Source organism: Tribolium castaneum, chromosome 6, assembly GCF_031307605.1.
Source record: "Tribolium castaneum strain GA2 chromosome 6, icTriCast1.1, whole genome shotgun sequence".
In the NCBI taxonomy this organism is placed as follows: Eukaryota; Metazoa; Arthropoda; class Insecta; order Coleoptera; family Tenebrionidae; genus Tribolium; species Tribolium castaneum.
Window position 1 is genome coordinate 12,331,354 of NC_087399.1, and position 16,168 is coordinate 12,347,521.

At 30.5% G+C, this 16,168-nt stretch overlaps 1 protein-coding gene across 1 annotated transcript; it reads left to right on the forward strand.

Annotated features, from left to right (window-relative positions):
* Positions 1-121: 121 nt before the first annotated feature.
* Grip163 lies at positions 122-15,154 on the forward strand. Its single transcript, XM_008200987.3, has 10 exons — positions 122-326; positions 370-569; positions 624-969; positions 5,491-5,699; positions 5,749-6,261; positions 6,318-6,552; positions 8,877-9,069; positions 9,120-10,518; positions 14,520-14,764; positions 14,817-15,154. The coding sequence occupies exons 1-10, from the start codon at positions 185-187 to the stop codon at positions 15,118-15,120; spliced, it is 3,786 nt and encodes a 1,261-aa protein (XP_008199209.1). The 5' UTR covers positions 122-184; the 3' UTR covers positions 15,121-15,154.
* Positions 15,155-16,168: the final 1,014 nt, after the last annotated feature.

The window sequence follows — 16,168 nt, forward strand, 5'->3', positions numbered from 1 at the left end:
TGATTGTTTGTAACAAACTCACGTTTTGATGTAATTGTGATAATTATCTCAATGCAATTTAAATTGTATTAATTGATTTATTAAAGTTGGTGCTAGGGACTTTATTGTTGTGGCATTGGTGGCGCATTTAGTTTGTTGACAGTTGTCATTTGGGTTAAGTCAAATTTGGTTAAATTTAAAAACGATGGATGAAAATTGTGAAAATAGTGTGTATAATCTAATCACCAACTTGTGTGAAACATTTTCTTATGACCAGACGGTCGTTAAGAAACTTCGATCAACGGCCTATGAAATTCTGTTGAAAAAGAGAAGCCACAATCAAACAAGTAAGAAAATTAGCTAATGGGGCTTGTTTTTACAGTTTTTCAGGTCAGAGACATTTGAAAGGTCCTGATCCTCATTGTAGTTTGTTAGCTTGGCAATTTGAACTTGCGACAAAGTACAATTTAGTGGATCATGGTTTAAAATTGAAGGAATGTGGAGAATATATTCAAAGGCATTACGAAGAAAATATTATTGAGTTTTTGTTATGTTTGCGAAATGTTCCGGTTGAAAAAGACGATTCTGTGGTGAGTCACGTTGAAATTTATTTATTTCTTTGTTTAACTGTGTTCGTATTAAAGGATTTTGAGCTACCTTTTGATGTTAAAAGTTTATACAAAATACCCTCGACACCTGAAAGCGAATGCTCAGCTTTGATTGTAGACATTGCTAAAAACTGCTCATCAACAGACGTGTGGACTGAGGCGTCCAAATTAACATTTAGCAACCGAAAAAACTGGGAAGATTTTGGGCATCCTGAGCCTGATAAGGAAAAACCGTTTTTGTGTGAATTAGGGGAATTGTCTCATTTATGGGTTGAGAATTTACCTTCTGGTTATTTTTCTTGCTTCTTGCAAGATGAGAGTACTGTTGAACCAGTTGTTAAAACAGTGAGTGAATTTGTGAAAGATGTCAAGTATTTGCTAGGTAAGTGTATTTTTTTGTTCACCACACACGAAACAGCAATTTTTGGATAAAATTAATATTTAATATTGCATAGAATAATTAGGCCTATTTAACATTCAATTATTGTTTGTTGGCCGTTTACAGTTTTTTTTAACATTAAATCAATAAGTCAATTTCTTATTTTATCGTAGTTTCCATTAGCTTTTTCTATACCGAAGTTTAGCCGTATTTGGATATAAAATTCATATTTAATATTGCACAGAATAATTGAGACATATTTAGTATTGAATTATTTTTTGTTGGTCGTTTATTGTTTTTTTTAATAATTGAAATTAATAAGTCAATTTCTTATTTTATTGTAGTTTCCATAAGCTTTCTCTATACCGAAGTTAAGCCGTATTCAAAATATTTACTATTTTAATTATTTTTTATTTGTACATTCTCCTCTCCTAGCCAGTTGACGTAGAGTACGGCCGGGTGATTTGAAAATGTCATGCCAATAAACCCCAGCACTTGGCATCGGTAGGTACTCTAACCGCAACCATCGGTGGCAATAAACTATATTTAGTCGTAAACTTGAGGACACGAAATAATTTTAGTTTTCAACTTGAATACAATTACTTAAAATAAGTCTTCATTTGATGTTTTTAGTAAATTTCAAAGTCATTATGTTGACGAAATCCGTAATCAATGCAACTAATAATAAAGCTGATTCCAATTACAATTGCCATTTAATTCGTATTGAGAATAAAATTAATCAAAAATGAAAATTTTAATATTTATTGATTTCAACAGGTGACTCGAACACAGTTGCTTAAAAGATCTGATGTTTCTAGTAAATTTAACCGTCGAAACCCTTGACCGATGAAACCAATTTCAATAAAGATGTTGTTTAATTCGCGTTGCTAAATAAATTTGTTCTCCCTATGATATTCGGCGAAAACTAATTGCATCCCTTTTTGTAACAAAAATCCAAACACGATTGCCAAAGTGACAAACTGTGAACAAATTTGTGATAAAGATTTGCAAATAAAAAAACATAGTTTTGTTTTTAACTGGAGCCATCATTTCTTTTAATATATTCTATTTCTTGTTGAAGAAATAATAATAATCATTGAACAAGTATCAAAATAGGTAGAATTCTTAAAACGCACAATTCACAAATAGGCCTTTAGAGGCAATCAAATTTTTGTTAATTCATTAATTAATTTTTTTTAATTTGAAATCAATTTTATTTCACATTGAGAATTAAACGACACCTTCATTAGAATCGGAAAAGGGAATAGAATTAGTGGATTAACGGGTTTATTAACATAGTGATTTTTAAAATTACTGAGAACATCATAAAATTAAATCTTATTTTAAGCAGTTGGATTCAAATTGAAAAGCAAAATTATTTCCTGTACCCAAGTTTAGTTTATTGCCACAGATGTTTGCGGTTCGAGTACCTACCGATCCCAAACCAGGGTTTATTGGCATGATATTTTCAAATCACGCTACTGTACATAAAATATGTAATGGAAAATGACTTGTAGACAGTTACTATTTGAAACACAGGAATTCTCCCTCTTCACTTTATTTAAAAATTTAAAAAAGTTGAAACATTGACATTTTTTAAGTCGTTTTTGTAATTTTATGTTTTTACCACATTTTTAGCTTACTCAGATTATTCTTAAAGCTTTTAACAGCTTACACAATACCTAGTTTAGTCGTTTTGTATAGATAATAGTATTTACATTTTTAAATTTTTTTGTTTCGCACTTTTTATTCTTGGTTTATAACGCTCTTATTTTTACATATTTTTAATTGTACTTAGGCATTTGAAAGAGAAAACTGAGATATTTTTTTATTGGTAAATAAAACAAAGTTTAAAACCCGACACACCAAACCTTTATTTGAAACACAACGCGTTTCAACCACAAACTGGTCATCCTCAGGTGAGAATATAAATTCTTTATTGGTCTTTTTAAATTTCGAAAAAAATTAACATAAATACAAAGTAAATTAATAAAATTCTGGTTGCTGGCCTTACAGATGTGGCTAAAGTTACACTTCACTTTCAAGGCTTACTCTAATTCAGAATGATTTATTACTATCAATTATTATTTATAAAATAAAATGGATTTTTAAATACGTGTATTAATTTTAACAGGTAACAGAGTTCAACAAATAAAATATTTTTTCAGTATGTAATTTTTCAATAAAAGTTGAGATAGAAACGGATAATTTAAACTATTTAAAATAACAATGAAAACTGTTACTATGAACACAAAATAATTATTACACACTGACCGGCTCGTCTGCACAAAAGAAGGGAGGAAAACAGTGAAAATAATATTCAAGAATTTTGCAAAATGTTATACAGAAAAGTTGTTGCATTTGATGAGTTTTATTACGCAGTAAAATTAAGGGGGGCCCCGAGAACTGTCAAAATGATGTGTTCATACTTTTATACATATCTCAAAAAATAGGCCACGGAGTAGTTTACCAAATAAAAAGCAAAATGATTAGAAATTAATTCCCCACAAAACTACACATTTTTTATTTAGCATTGAATCCATTTTCATGGTCTACTGATCTGAGACTTGGGTGCCAAACGCAACATACTGCAAAGATCGTAAAAAATACATCATTCATGCATAACATAATTGTAAATATGCATGCAAAAATTTAACCCAATACTAGCAATAGCAAGGAAAAAACATTAACTCCATTACATTTCTTTACATGTATAATAAACTACTATTTGCATACTTTGAGTTTAAACAAGATTTTTTTCCATTTTTATTCATATTTTTGTTGTGGAGTTTAACATATTGTTTTGTTTTTGGAAACAATGTTTTTATGCAACAATGATCGTTTCTACTGAGAGTTAGAAACTGGTTAATAATAACTGATTTAAATATATTGGAAGTGCGACTTTTTTTAAAATAAAACAGCTAAAATACGATTATGCGAATACGACACGTGACAAAAATTAAATTAACAAATAGGCATAGAATTTTTTTAGTGATTATTTTGCTCCGTAAGAAACGTGTGGTAAGTATCTAAATTCTACGTAAACATATACTTTTACAAAAGTTTTATTAAATCACTTTGAAGTAAAAAGTCTTATTTTAAGAGTTTCGGTTTTATCTAAAAATACAAAAGAAAGTTTATAAAGAGATTGGAGAAGAAAAACCTCCACTAGAAGGAACAGCAAGTTTCCATAATGCTGAATAGAGAATGAAAATGTTTCATCAATATTCAAACGACATGACCTTCTGTTGACTATTACTGTGCGATTTTTTAAATTTTGATCTGGTTATTCCTGACAGTTACGTTAACCCGATGTCCATTACGAAAACATGGTTCCAATATAGTTTTTTTTTATATTCTTCTTTATTTTTTCAAATAGAATGCCTTATTTTTTCTTTAATAAATATGTATTAAAAAAATGTGAACAAATTTTCATACATAGAAAAAACATAAAGTGTTTTTTGTAATTATTAATTAGACAGTAAGCAAATTCGCGACCGTATTTTTGCCAATTTCATAAATTTCAAGGGGCGTTCTAGCGAGATTACCTTTATTATCACCCCCACTCGAGTTTCTTAAAGGACTTAGATGAAACAAAAGTGTTAAATCAATTTTTCACTTTCTGATTGAGACATTACCAATTGTCACAAAAATCTCTAAGTCGTTTAAAATAACAATTTTTGTTTAAAACAGCAAAAAGGGGGTAGATTACAAAAACTAGTATAAAAAAACTCGTTTCATAAGACCTTGAAGCACTCATTCTTTCAAGTAACTCGGGCTAACGCTACTTGAAATTGAATTCGTGCTTCAAGACTGGTTTTATTAAATTGCTTTTTTAATATACTATAGTAGCAAACTCTGAATTTGATGCGATTATTAGTACATACCTATATAATCTAGGGTTGTATTTTTTTTGAAAATTTTTATGAAAGCCGAGTAGAAAATTGTCAAATTGAATAGAAAGTTTAGCGTACTTCATTCTATTTAGTTTGTGAAGTGAAAATTTGGTATTTTTTTACTTTTTTGTGGCAGGAACGACCTGATTTCAAATAAATCGTTAAATTATTCCAGAAATGGTGTTATCTTTACAAATCAAATATTTTTGAAAAATCATACGGTTAGATAGAAATTGATATTATTTTAGCTTGTTTGTCTTGATTTAGTTTATTTTTGAATCAGACCAAATGCTCATTTAATTAGCAACATGTTATAAAAACGTGTTTAAAAATCATAACATACATGCAAATTAATGTTCCTTTATTGGTTTTACTTTATTTAACTTGTTTCATAGAAAAATTAAAAAAATATTTTAACAGTTTATAAAAAAGTACGTTTTTGATCAACAAAAATTTTCATTTTTGCTATATTTGTCTAGGACATACCAATAAATCAAGTCAAAGATTATACTATTTTAGTCTTCTATTACATGATCAAATTTCTGATGTCATTGTTGCCGTTTTAATTTTGTTAAAAGTAATTGAAACCTTATATAGTTTTCTAGACCTTTTGTGAATTTATTTGTAGTGGGCATGGCCTCTTACTTCTTCAGCTATACCGACGAAAGTGATTTTTTTTTGGTTCCAAACCTAACAGTTAAAGGGCTATCATCAGAAGCTTTAAAATCGTACAGCGAGGAGTTTATTTTTTGTGGAAACTGTTACAAAGCTTTACATGAAATTTCAACTCCCTGCTCACTTACGGGGGAATACAAACAGGACGGTTATATTTTCGCTGTATGTCGATCGAATTTTGTATTTTTCGTGTCGTTAACTGACCTTCTAGGAGCTATGCCAGAGCATTCAGCGTTATTTGGAAATTTATCGTACGACAATTATGAGTCTATCTGACACAATTGGTTTATTAAAATTGCACGAACGCACTAATCAATTGCGCAAACAATTAACTACTTTAGCTTCGATTTGTAAATTGGGACCTTTTGCACAGTCAGAGAGGATGCCACATGGAGTGTTACTGCTGAATTATCTATACCAGACAGCTTTAAGTCTCACTGATAAAAATGTTTTATTGGTGTTGTACGCAGTTTTGTTCCCTTGCTGTCAGGTCTATTTCAGCAGGTTTCTCCAACAGTGGCTTTTGGACGGCACTGTTAACGATCCGTTTGAAGAATTTTTCATTAAACCAAATCTTAAATACATATCGACACGAGGCAGGACGTACTGGACCAGGAGTTACAACATCCGTGAAGATATCGTTCCAGATTTTCTAGCGGATTTGCGAATGGATATTCTAAACTGCGGCAAATCCATGAATTTGCTAAAATTATGCTTACAATCGGTTAGTTAACAGTGAGCTGAAATAATCGTTTTATTTTTTGTTGATTTGTTTACCAGAGCACATTTTGCTCGTATCTAATGGGAAAGAAACCGCTGATTATATCTTGTTGTTTAACTTCGGAACAATTATCCTTGTTGGAGCAAAACGCGACGAGTTATTACCTTGAAATTTTATCCGAATGTGGTCCGAGGATTAACCTGGAACATATCGTTAGGAGGAATAAAGAACAGGATCCGATCTTTATGAATTTAATCGCCAAGAAACGTGCTGCGACGTTGGCGAGACTTGAACGTAAGTATAAGTTTTTTTTTAAGAAAAAAGTTTGTTTCAATTTGGAATTACACCAACTTGGCCTAGTTTGGAGACTTGTGCAAAGCGGCAAAAGTAATCTTGTCGGCTGTCATAGTAATGGAAATGATGTTAAGGTTAAATCTTAATGCGAAGCAATCTTTATAATTCCTTCCTTCCAATGAATTTGTTACTCGCTACCACTATTCTTTCTAAGACAATCTCATTTTATGTATTTTACCAGCTTATCATGTTTGCAGTCTAGAATGCAAACATCGCCTCGAAATTTCACTTATAAGGAATTACAGAAAAATACTGAAAATTTTCACATGCATAGAGAAAAGTATAGAGCATTTAATAGCAAATGCTGTATTCTATCTGATTACTAGTTTTTATGATATGCGAGATATGAGATAATATACACGCAAGAAGGTTACTCATTTTCATGATGATGAAATTTGCTACACAAGCCGAAGTCGAGTGGATTAATTTATCCGAGTGGAAATGAATATTTCTCATGAGTTACCAGTATTTCTAATCATATTAAAGAATTTTTAATTGAGAAAGTTGGTCAGGCTTTAACTGTAGAGAAAATTGAACTCTTTCTCTACGAGGAGTTAAAATTTTTCCACAGTTGAAGACTGACGAACTTTCACAATTAAAAACATTACAAAAACTATTTCATTCATTAATATGTCGACCAACAGCATACTCTCATTCAAAAATAAGGTTAATCTAAATTTTACATCGACAAACTATAATCTTGTAATTTTTTTCGGCTTCTCTGTTCAATAGAATGCCGTACTTTGGTAACCATACAAATTAAAAAAAATGAAAATAGAATACAATAGAAATAGAATCAAAAACTAATACATCACACACAAAAGTAAGCATTTGCTTTAAAAAAACTTTGTGTTGTCTTGGTTTTTGGATGTTTTTGGCTTGGTTTTTTTTACCTATTAGATGTTTCAAAACTATAAAAACACCAACGTCGCATTTTCTCTCAAAATTAGCAATAATAAATTATTCATGCACTTCACAAAAAAATAATAGTTAATGTAATTTCCACGCAAGAATGTTTAATATTCTTAAGTGGATAAAATGCGACTAAAATACGAATGCAATACAACGTTTTATCTACAATCACCATATTAACAAAATGGAAGTAATCGAAGTTAAATTAAAAATATTCGTATTCGTAAAATGAAACTTGGCAGACTTTCTCTGGGAGTCATAATTACTAGTTGCTATGTCACTAGTGGATTAATAGGTCGCTTTATATGTATACTTTATGAGTGTGGATAAAACTCCAATTATAATGTGATTGTGGATAAAAATAATTGTGAGGTAATTTTTTCATTATTTTTCTAGAGTTTATTTGAAACGTCTGCTATAGCATAATGAAAATTTGTATACACCCTGTATATATTTTTAAAGCAATGGATGCTAAAATGCATTAAACTTATCCTCGTCTCGGGCAACTAGATGAAAATCATTTTAGCATACTTTGTAATATTTCTGTAAAAGTAGATCATACAAAAATTACTTAGTATTTCCCTGCTAATAAAAAATAAATATAATTGTAATAAAAAAAAACAAAAAACTTGTTATTTTGTTAAATCGTACCATGCAGATTTCTAAAATTTTGATCTAGTTATCCCGATGTCCATTACGGAAATAAGATTCCAACATGTTCTTCGGGGAACATTTTGGACATATTGACAAATAAAGCGATGCTGAAGTTATGCAATACATTTCACTACTGAAGTAACTCATGGATAATTAGATCAAAATTTTAGAAAATCGCATGGTATTTCAAAACAATACAAATCATTACCCATTTTCGAAATTGTACAATTAAATCAATGACGAATATTCGCCAAAATGTACAGGGTGAATCATTTGAGATGATTAGAGTTGCTTCAACGAGACTTAAACATTTTGAGGCTAACTGCAATAAATTCCATTAACTAAGCATTTCTTTTGGGAAACAATATAGTCTAAAGGGCCGGAAATGATCGAAATGTTTAAAAAATTTAAAAAAGGTGAATAATTGTAATTACTTTATATGCCACTCATGCGATTTGGAAACAGGTTGCTAAGTTCTATAATTTTATAAGAGAAGTTAAAGTTGATTAAACTGCGCACAAGATTAGCTCTTATTACATTATTGTTTTAGAAAACGAAAAGTTGAACCGAGACTTGTGTAATAATGAAACTGTTTCATTTTTTCTTTTTTAATACTTTCATTAGTCAGTGTGAAATTATTTTCTGTATGTGTTTATTTTTAAAAATCGTACTAGAAATTATCGATAGATAAATTTCAGTCGAACGAAAGAAAGTCTTAGAAGAAGAAAGGGAGAAAAAGCTCGATGAACTGACCGCATTAAAAGAACAGTATGATTCCGCTGTTCAGCTAAAACAAGAAAGAATTGCATCGGAAATAGAACACGAGATCAAACTAATCCAGTTTAACTTATCTATTGAAAATACTCGCGATAGGTTAATCGAGAGAGAAGCGTAAGTTCTAATACCACGCAACTTTTCGTTTATTATTACCACGCTTGTAGTAATGAGTTAATCGATTATTACAACAAATTGTACGAAATATCGGACCTTCGGCGAAAAAAAATTGAAACCCACATTGAGAAACTGAAAACTTGTTTGGAAGAGCCAAGTAATTTGGAAACAAACTCTTCAGAAGAGTCTTTCTATTCCGTTGATGAACCAATGAAAGAGACAGAAAGTGAAGAGAAATTCGATGAGTCGGAGACACAACCAGAAGAACCTATTCACACTTCAAAATCTCTCGATATAATCAATGCCAACAGCGAACCAGCCCTTGAAACATTTGCGACAGCAAAAAAAATCAAAGAAAAGGTTTTAACAGAAGAAATGGGAATCTTAATGCCACCATTAAAAAAACAAATCACTACAATTTGCGACAACCACAAATTAACCGATGCACAGAGGAACAAACTTAAAGTGATGAGCTCCGAATTCGGCATCGAAATGAGGAAACCGACGATCAGAAAAAGTTTAACTCAATGGGAAATCAACCGAAATCATGTTCTAGGCACTAGCGAGGTGTTTATGCCGGTAAAACTTGACAACGTTAATTATCTGAATCGGAATTTTACGAATAGCGACATAAGTGAGAAAAAAATTAAAAAATCGAATAGTCTTTCTTTGGATTTTGCCAAATGTGATATCCCTTCACCAATGAGTGTCGACACGACCCCAATGAGCGAATCGACAACGAGCAGATTCGGCCTAAGTGTGTCACGAGGCGATTTTGAGAGTCTTCCCACAACTGCTGAAACTCAAGCCACTGACGAAGGTTTCCTGTTTGAAGGCGTCCCAGAATCGAGCTATGTCCCAATCAAGCGAAATTTTGACGATTCGTTGCAGAAAAAAGTCTTCTCGAAGCGAGTAACACGCGAGGAAGCGTCTGGTCTTAGCACAAATTGTCTGAGGCTGTTTCTTCACGAAAGTGTTTCGATTCCGTTAGCAACGCAGACAAAACTACTCGATAACGAATTACTCAAATACTTTGTGGAGGATTTGCAATACTTGAAGCATTTGAATAGTCTTCGCGATTATTTTTTCCTGCAAGATGGCGAGTTTGGGCGCAACATTACTGAGACTCTGTTCGAGAAGTTATACGATGTGCATTTTCCCATCGAACTGATCAATTGTCAAACGTTGCAGAGTTTGGTTTTGGGAGCGTTGCAGATGTCAAGTAAATTTCAGGAAAATTCAACTTGTTTGTCTTTCAAGATCAATAGTCTGCCGAAGAGGTTTCATTTAGGGGATCCTGATGTTTTGGATTGCTTGTCGCTGACTTATAAAGTTAAATGGCCTTTGAATATTTTGCTGCCGGTGGACACGATTGAGAAGTACGATGAAGTGTTCAAGTTTTTGCTTAAACTTAATCGGATTTCGTGGGTGTTGAAGAAAATTCTTTTGGTAAGTTTTAACACTAAAAACGGACTATGTCAAAATCATCACTTCTAAATCCGCAAGTGTACATTTAACAGTGATACTTTTGACATGGAATTTCTTAATTTTTTTTTGTAGTTTTTATTGTAGCCATTTCGACAAAAAACTACTCGTAAATTGTTAAAAGTGATTTATGTATTCTTTTGGTATTCGTTACAAAAAATGTTGTGTCTAACTTATTTGAAAAGCAGTTTTCCACAGTTGCATTTTATGCACTGTCTTCCGTCGTGCTGCAAACAAATTGCTTGTCTGTGAAATAGCATTTTCCACACGCTATTCAAAAGCCATCTTCCGCTTATCTTCGGTTATCTGCAGTGTATTTTACATTTCAATTACTTGAATATTTTAAATATTTCTTTTTGAAACATTTTTGGAAAAAGCTTATCTATGCATGAAATTTTTTTTCTAATAGTCTATGATTTTAAGTCATCCTTACTTTTAGAAACATAAACATAAATTTTTAACTCAGAAACAAATCACCAAAGAAATTTTTTTATCTAAGTGTTATTAATTTAATTTAATTACAATACTTAGCAATAAAATAAACGAAAAATTAACCCTTAATTTAGAATATTTAATTAGAAATAATGGTGGAACTAGACAGGACATATCAAACTTTTCTAAATGAATAAAGTAATTAATTAAAATACTATTTATGATATTATGACTTAGTTAACTTCACGACTAAGAAGGGTGTTTCAGATTATTTAACTATTAATGATTATTACTTAATTCGTTATTTGCAGAAATAATACATCTAAAATCAGAAATGCTGCATTACAGAGCTAATGACAGGCATTCACACATCTAATGTTACCATTCTCTATTAATTAAGTTTTCAATTCGGAAGTAATAAGTTCGATTTGATAAATGTGTTTTCTTGCACAGGGGTAACATTTTTGATGCTTTTTAACGAAAATATTTAATTTGTAAATAATTGACAATTTGTGACTTTCAGTACTGATATGTCATTTATTGACAGAGGATTTAATTGAGCAAAGTGGCATAAATTTTTTCACAATTTTAAAGTTACCTAGATGGGAATCATTTTAACCAACCTTGTATAAATAATAATAAATTCGAATAATTTTTGAGGTATGGTTAAAAAATTAAATATAAACTGATATAACTTTTTCCATCTAATACTTAATAGACGTTATTTTATTTTTTATACTTTGCGTTTATACAGACTGATCCAGAAATACTAAGTCTGTTGGCAACACTGGACTCAAATTTTTAGTCTATCAGTAGGAGTCGTTTATGACTGATTAAAGTACAGTGTACTTTAGTGAATGTAGGGATATTTTGTTTTGAAAATTCCCTAGATGACAATTTTTTTTTATTAAAATACGAAAACAGGGGGCGCAAAGTATAAAAAATAGCATAAAATTCTCGTTTTATAAGAGTTTTAGCGCCAAATCAACGCTTATAAAACTTGTTCTTTAATATACTATTAATTATTACGCACTTACAATTTTAACAGTAAGAAATTACGGTAATGAATCAGTAATAAAAAAATAACAACACGTATTAGACGTGCAGTTTCTTTGTGTCCATTGTGGTGCAGTTAGCGTACTCTTGGCATTAACTTTTATATGTGTTATTATGGTAGTGGCTTAGTCATTTCCACCATCATATTTTTATGAAATTAAACTGAAAGCAGTAGTTGACACTAAATTCTGGGAAAGTAGCTTTTTTAAAATTCTTAATTTTTTTCATCTTATTTTTTTTGGAATACTCTAAATGATTTCCTCCAAAGCAAAATACAAGGTGTTACAGATTCCCTTAACTAAACTCAATTTTTAATAGCGAATTAAAATAATTTAATTCTCTACATATGAACCAAATTCGTTATATTTTACTTACATTTTTAAGTAATTTTTTAGATTTGATTTAATTATTTAATTTGTTGTTTACTAGAAAGCTTAGTATTTTTGGTATTTTTTAAGGTCATCTCTTCACCTGTAAAAATAATAAAATATAAATGGTAGAGAAGAAACATTCTTTAATATGTAATAATTACAATTAATTAGTAAATTTGAATTGAATTGAACACCACACTTTTTAATTTTTCAAATTGTGTTCGAGATTTAATTAACTTGGTGACTTAATTAAAATTGGTATCACCACAGGTATCACTTAATTCATTTTTGTCTCAATATTATGTGAAAAGAATAAAACATTAAATAATTATCACATTAAAAAATTACTTTAATTACTGAATAAATTAAATTATTTTTTCTAATTAATTCTTCAGTTGACTGAATTATCGAAAAAATATTAGATATATTAGAAGGTACTCGTTTCATTTTTTTACTAAAGTAAGGGTGATATTTTTTTTCTGGATGATAATCCAACACAACTCTAAATGATAAAAAATGCTTTATAAAAAAACACAAATGATATTCTTATTGTATCTGCAGATTTACTTTAAAATTTATTAATATTCTTAACTTTTTTTAATCAGTTTATTTATTTTTGTTACAAAGTTTTGTACGTAACTTATATTTGCGAAGTTGAGACGATTTTTTCAACATATAACATTATGAATTATTCTAAAGAGTTTTAGCCTAAATTGTCTGAATAAAATGTTTTTATTAACAAAGATAGTAGTTTTTCTAATTTTTGAGTTCAGCCCTGTGATTAGAGCTTCAAAATAACGGGTGCTCAAAAACCGGAGCACCAAATCAAAGGTGTGTGTGGTAGAGAACTGCTTACATATAAAGGTTAAAATAGTAAAAAAAGTCGATGTATTACAGTTATTGATAAATAATGAATTTTAAATAGATTATATGTGGCACTATTATCTAATAATCGTCATCGCAATAGAATTTGATCAACAATAAAAATAAATTATCTTTGAAACGGTTTCCTAGGAAAAAGAATTCCCTGTGTTGGCACATTTACAAATTGTGATTTTTTTGATGAATTTTATGTTTTTTTAATCATTCATCGTTTTGTTAGGGAACGATTACTTAGTGTGAAACATGAAAACATTAAAAAATAGTAAAAACTGAATAGTTAACAAAATAAGTTTGTAGCTACAGATTCTTTAAATTATGATTTTAGGATTTTTTTTTAATTTTCCCCGTAATCTACACATGCTTCTCAACAACGTACCACTGAGTTGGTGTGCCAGTATTTTATCTCATCATTACTCTATGGATACCACATTTTCAATAATTTTACTTTTTACTATTCTACTCTTACTTTTTACTTGTTGTCTCCTGTTAAAAGGAACAATCTGTATGCGTTCGCATATGCAACACCTCTTCCAGTCGTGCTGTAAGCAAATTGCTAATGTTTGCCAACGCAACAGTTAACTGCGAACGTAAATTTCTCCTCGCAGTTGTGCGTAAAATATTAAAAAAACAATGGCTTTTTCGAGCGTTGTAAAAATAATTTAAGTTTATAATAATCAAATCTAATTTACAAGTCACCATTTTTCCACTTTGGATGTTAAAAATATCGAAAAAGTAAAAATATTTTTTTTTAACTCGATTGACAGTTGACCCTTTGAAGCCCATAGCGTAAACATACGCACAGATAAGATAAATAATTCTTTTGTTGGTAACATTTTAAGCCTTTTTTTTAATCCCTGAATCCTGGATTATACACACTATTTTAAAACACTTTTCCGATAGCAACGTGTTTTCACTATTTTAAAACACGCTTCCCATAGCACAAGGTGTTTTAAATTACAATGTTCCAACAAAAAATTTTTTTTAGTAACACTTATGCGAAAATGCTTAATGTTCTCGGGTGTCTAGGTATGCAACTCGCATACGCTCGTTGCATAACGACAGCCCTCGAACTTTAAGTTTGTGTTTATAAAACATTATAGTTACTAATAATAATAACTATAATGTTCGTTGCTCACTCGTGTAATGCGCTTATGTGCGAAAAATGTCTTCTCGCACTTTGTTCGTAAACTCAAACACGTTAGATAAATAATAACGATTGCACAGGAACTGAAGATCTTGGCGAAAGTCTCGGGAAAGAAAGAGATTTATTTGATGATGTCGCCTCATTATCGGCGAGTGCACCAATGCAGGCACGTCATGTTGCACTTTATCCAAACATTGCAAAACTATGTGGTTGGAGAGGTGCTGCAATCGAGTTGGGAAGTTTTCGAACGCAATTTGGTCACAGTTACAAATTTGGATACTTTATATTCGACTCACACCAACTACATTAAAACAATTTTATTCCTGTAGGTTGTTTAAACCCATTGTTTTGGTTGGATTTGTAGATTTCTGTTTCAGCTGTCTGCTTAATCAAAAATCGGCGCCTTTGAGGAAAGTTATTCAAAAAATATTCGTTGTCATTTTAAAATTCTACGATCATTTGAGGTCAAGGGCGTGGAAATGCGAGAATGGAACTTACATTCATCCCAATTTTGCGAAATTGGAGAGCATTTTTCTTAATTTTGAAGAATTTGTTTTGTACTTGTTTAAGATAGGACGGAAGGTTGCAAAAAGTGGCTACCAGCCACATTTAACACAGTTGCTTGATATGTTGGATGTTAATGGTTATTATTCCAACAAAAATTATGTTCAAGTTACTTAAATTTTATCAAGGTTGAATAAATGCTTAAAACTGATTGGCTTCTTATTTTATCCTTTTTATCCTTTCACAAATATTAAAGTGTTGTTCAATATTATTGCGTCTCTTAGAACCAGTTTATGGAAACGTCATTAATTTAATATGCAATTAAATGCGTGATTAACTAACTGTCCTAAACCTTAAAAAAGCGCGTTTTTTAAAGTGCCCATTGCAACATCAATAACCCAAGAAATGTGAAGCATGTTTTTAATAATATTTTATTTTAATGATCATCAATTGCATGACCACGAAAGGTATACGGATCTCACATTACATTATTCCCAATTTTTGTAATATCAAAGTGTATATATACGTATATATACATTGCTCAACAAATGAAGTGGATATTGAGAGAAATTCTAAATTTTGGTAATTCATTGTATATTAAATAACAAAAAACAATCACAGTAAATAAATTTATACTCGTTCACACTCAAAATTAAAAACTGAAGAAAATTGTCCGTAAAAAACCAGCACTAGAAGTAAAACACAAAAATCGAATAAAACGTAACGAAACTTAAAAGTTCTCAAATTTAAATTTAAATTTATTCGGAATTTGGTGTAATAAACGTACCGAATAGAACAAATAATCAGGTACCGACTAAGACATTTTTTGTGAATTTTCGGTGAATTAATCAATGAAAAATGCTACCAGACTGGTTTAAATTTTTTGTAGGTTAGATTAAGAGACTGAACTAAACCCTTTTATTAAATATTTTCAATTAGGAGCCCCAAATTGTCCAAAGTTAAAGTTGACAAGTGTCTGACAGGACTTGACAGCGCTTTAAGTGCAGATGCACTTTCGTTGCTACGGATATCGTCTGCTCAAAATTTATACTTTTTTGATTTTGGTCAAGTGCATGCCTCTGTTTAAATTAAAATAACTATTAAATGGTGCATTTTAGCGATGTAAAAGGTTATACCTTTTTTATTCGCAATTGATTACTCTATCGATTTAGGCAATAAAAAAGTAGTGTTAAGAGGGCAAAAAATTAGAAAAACACAAAAAATG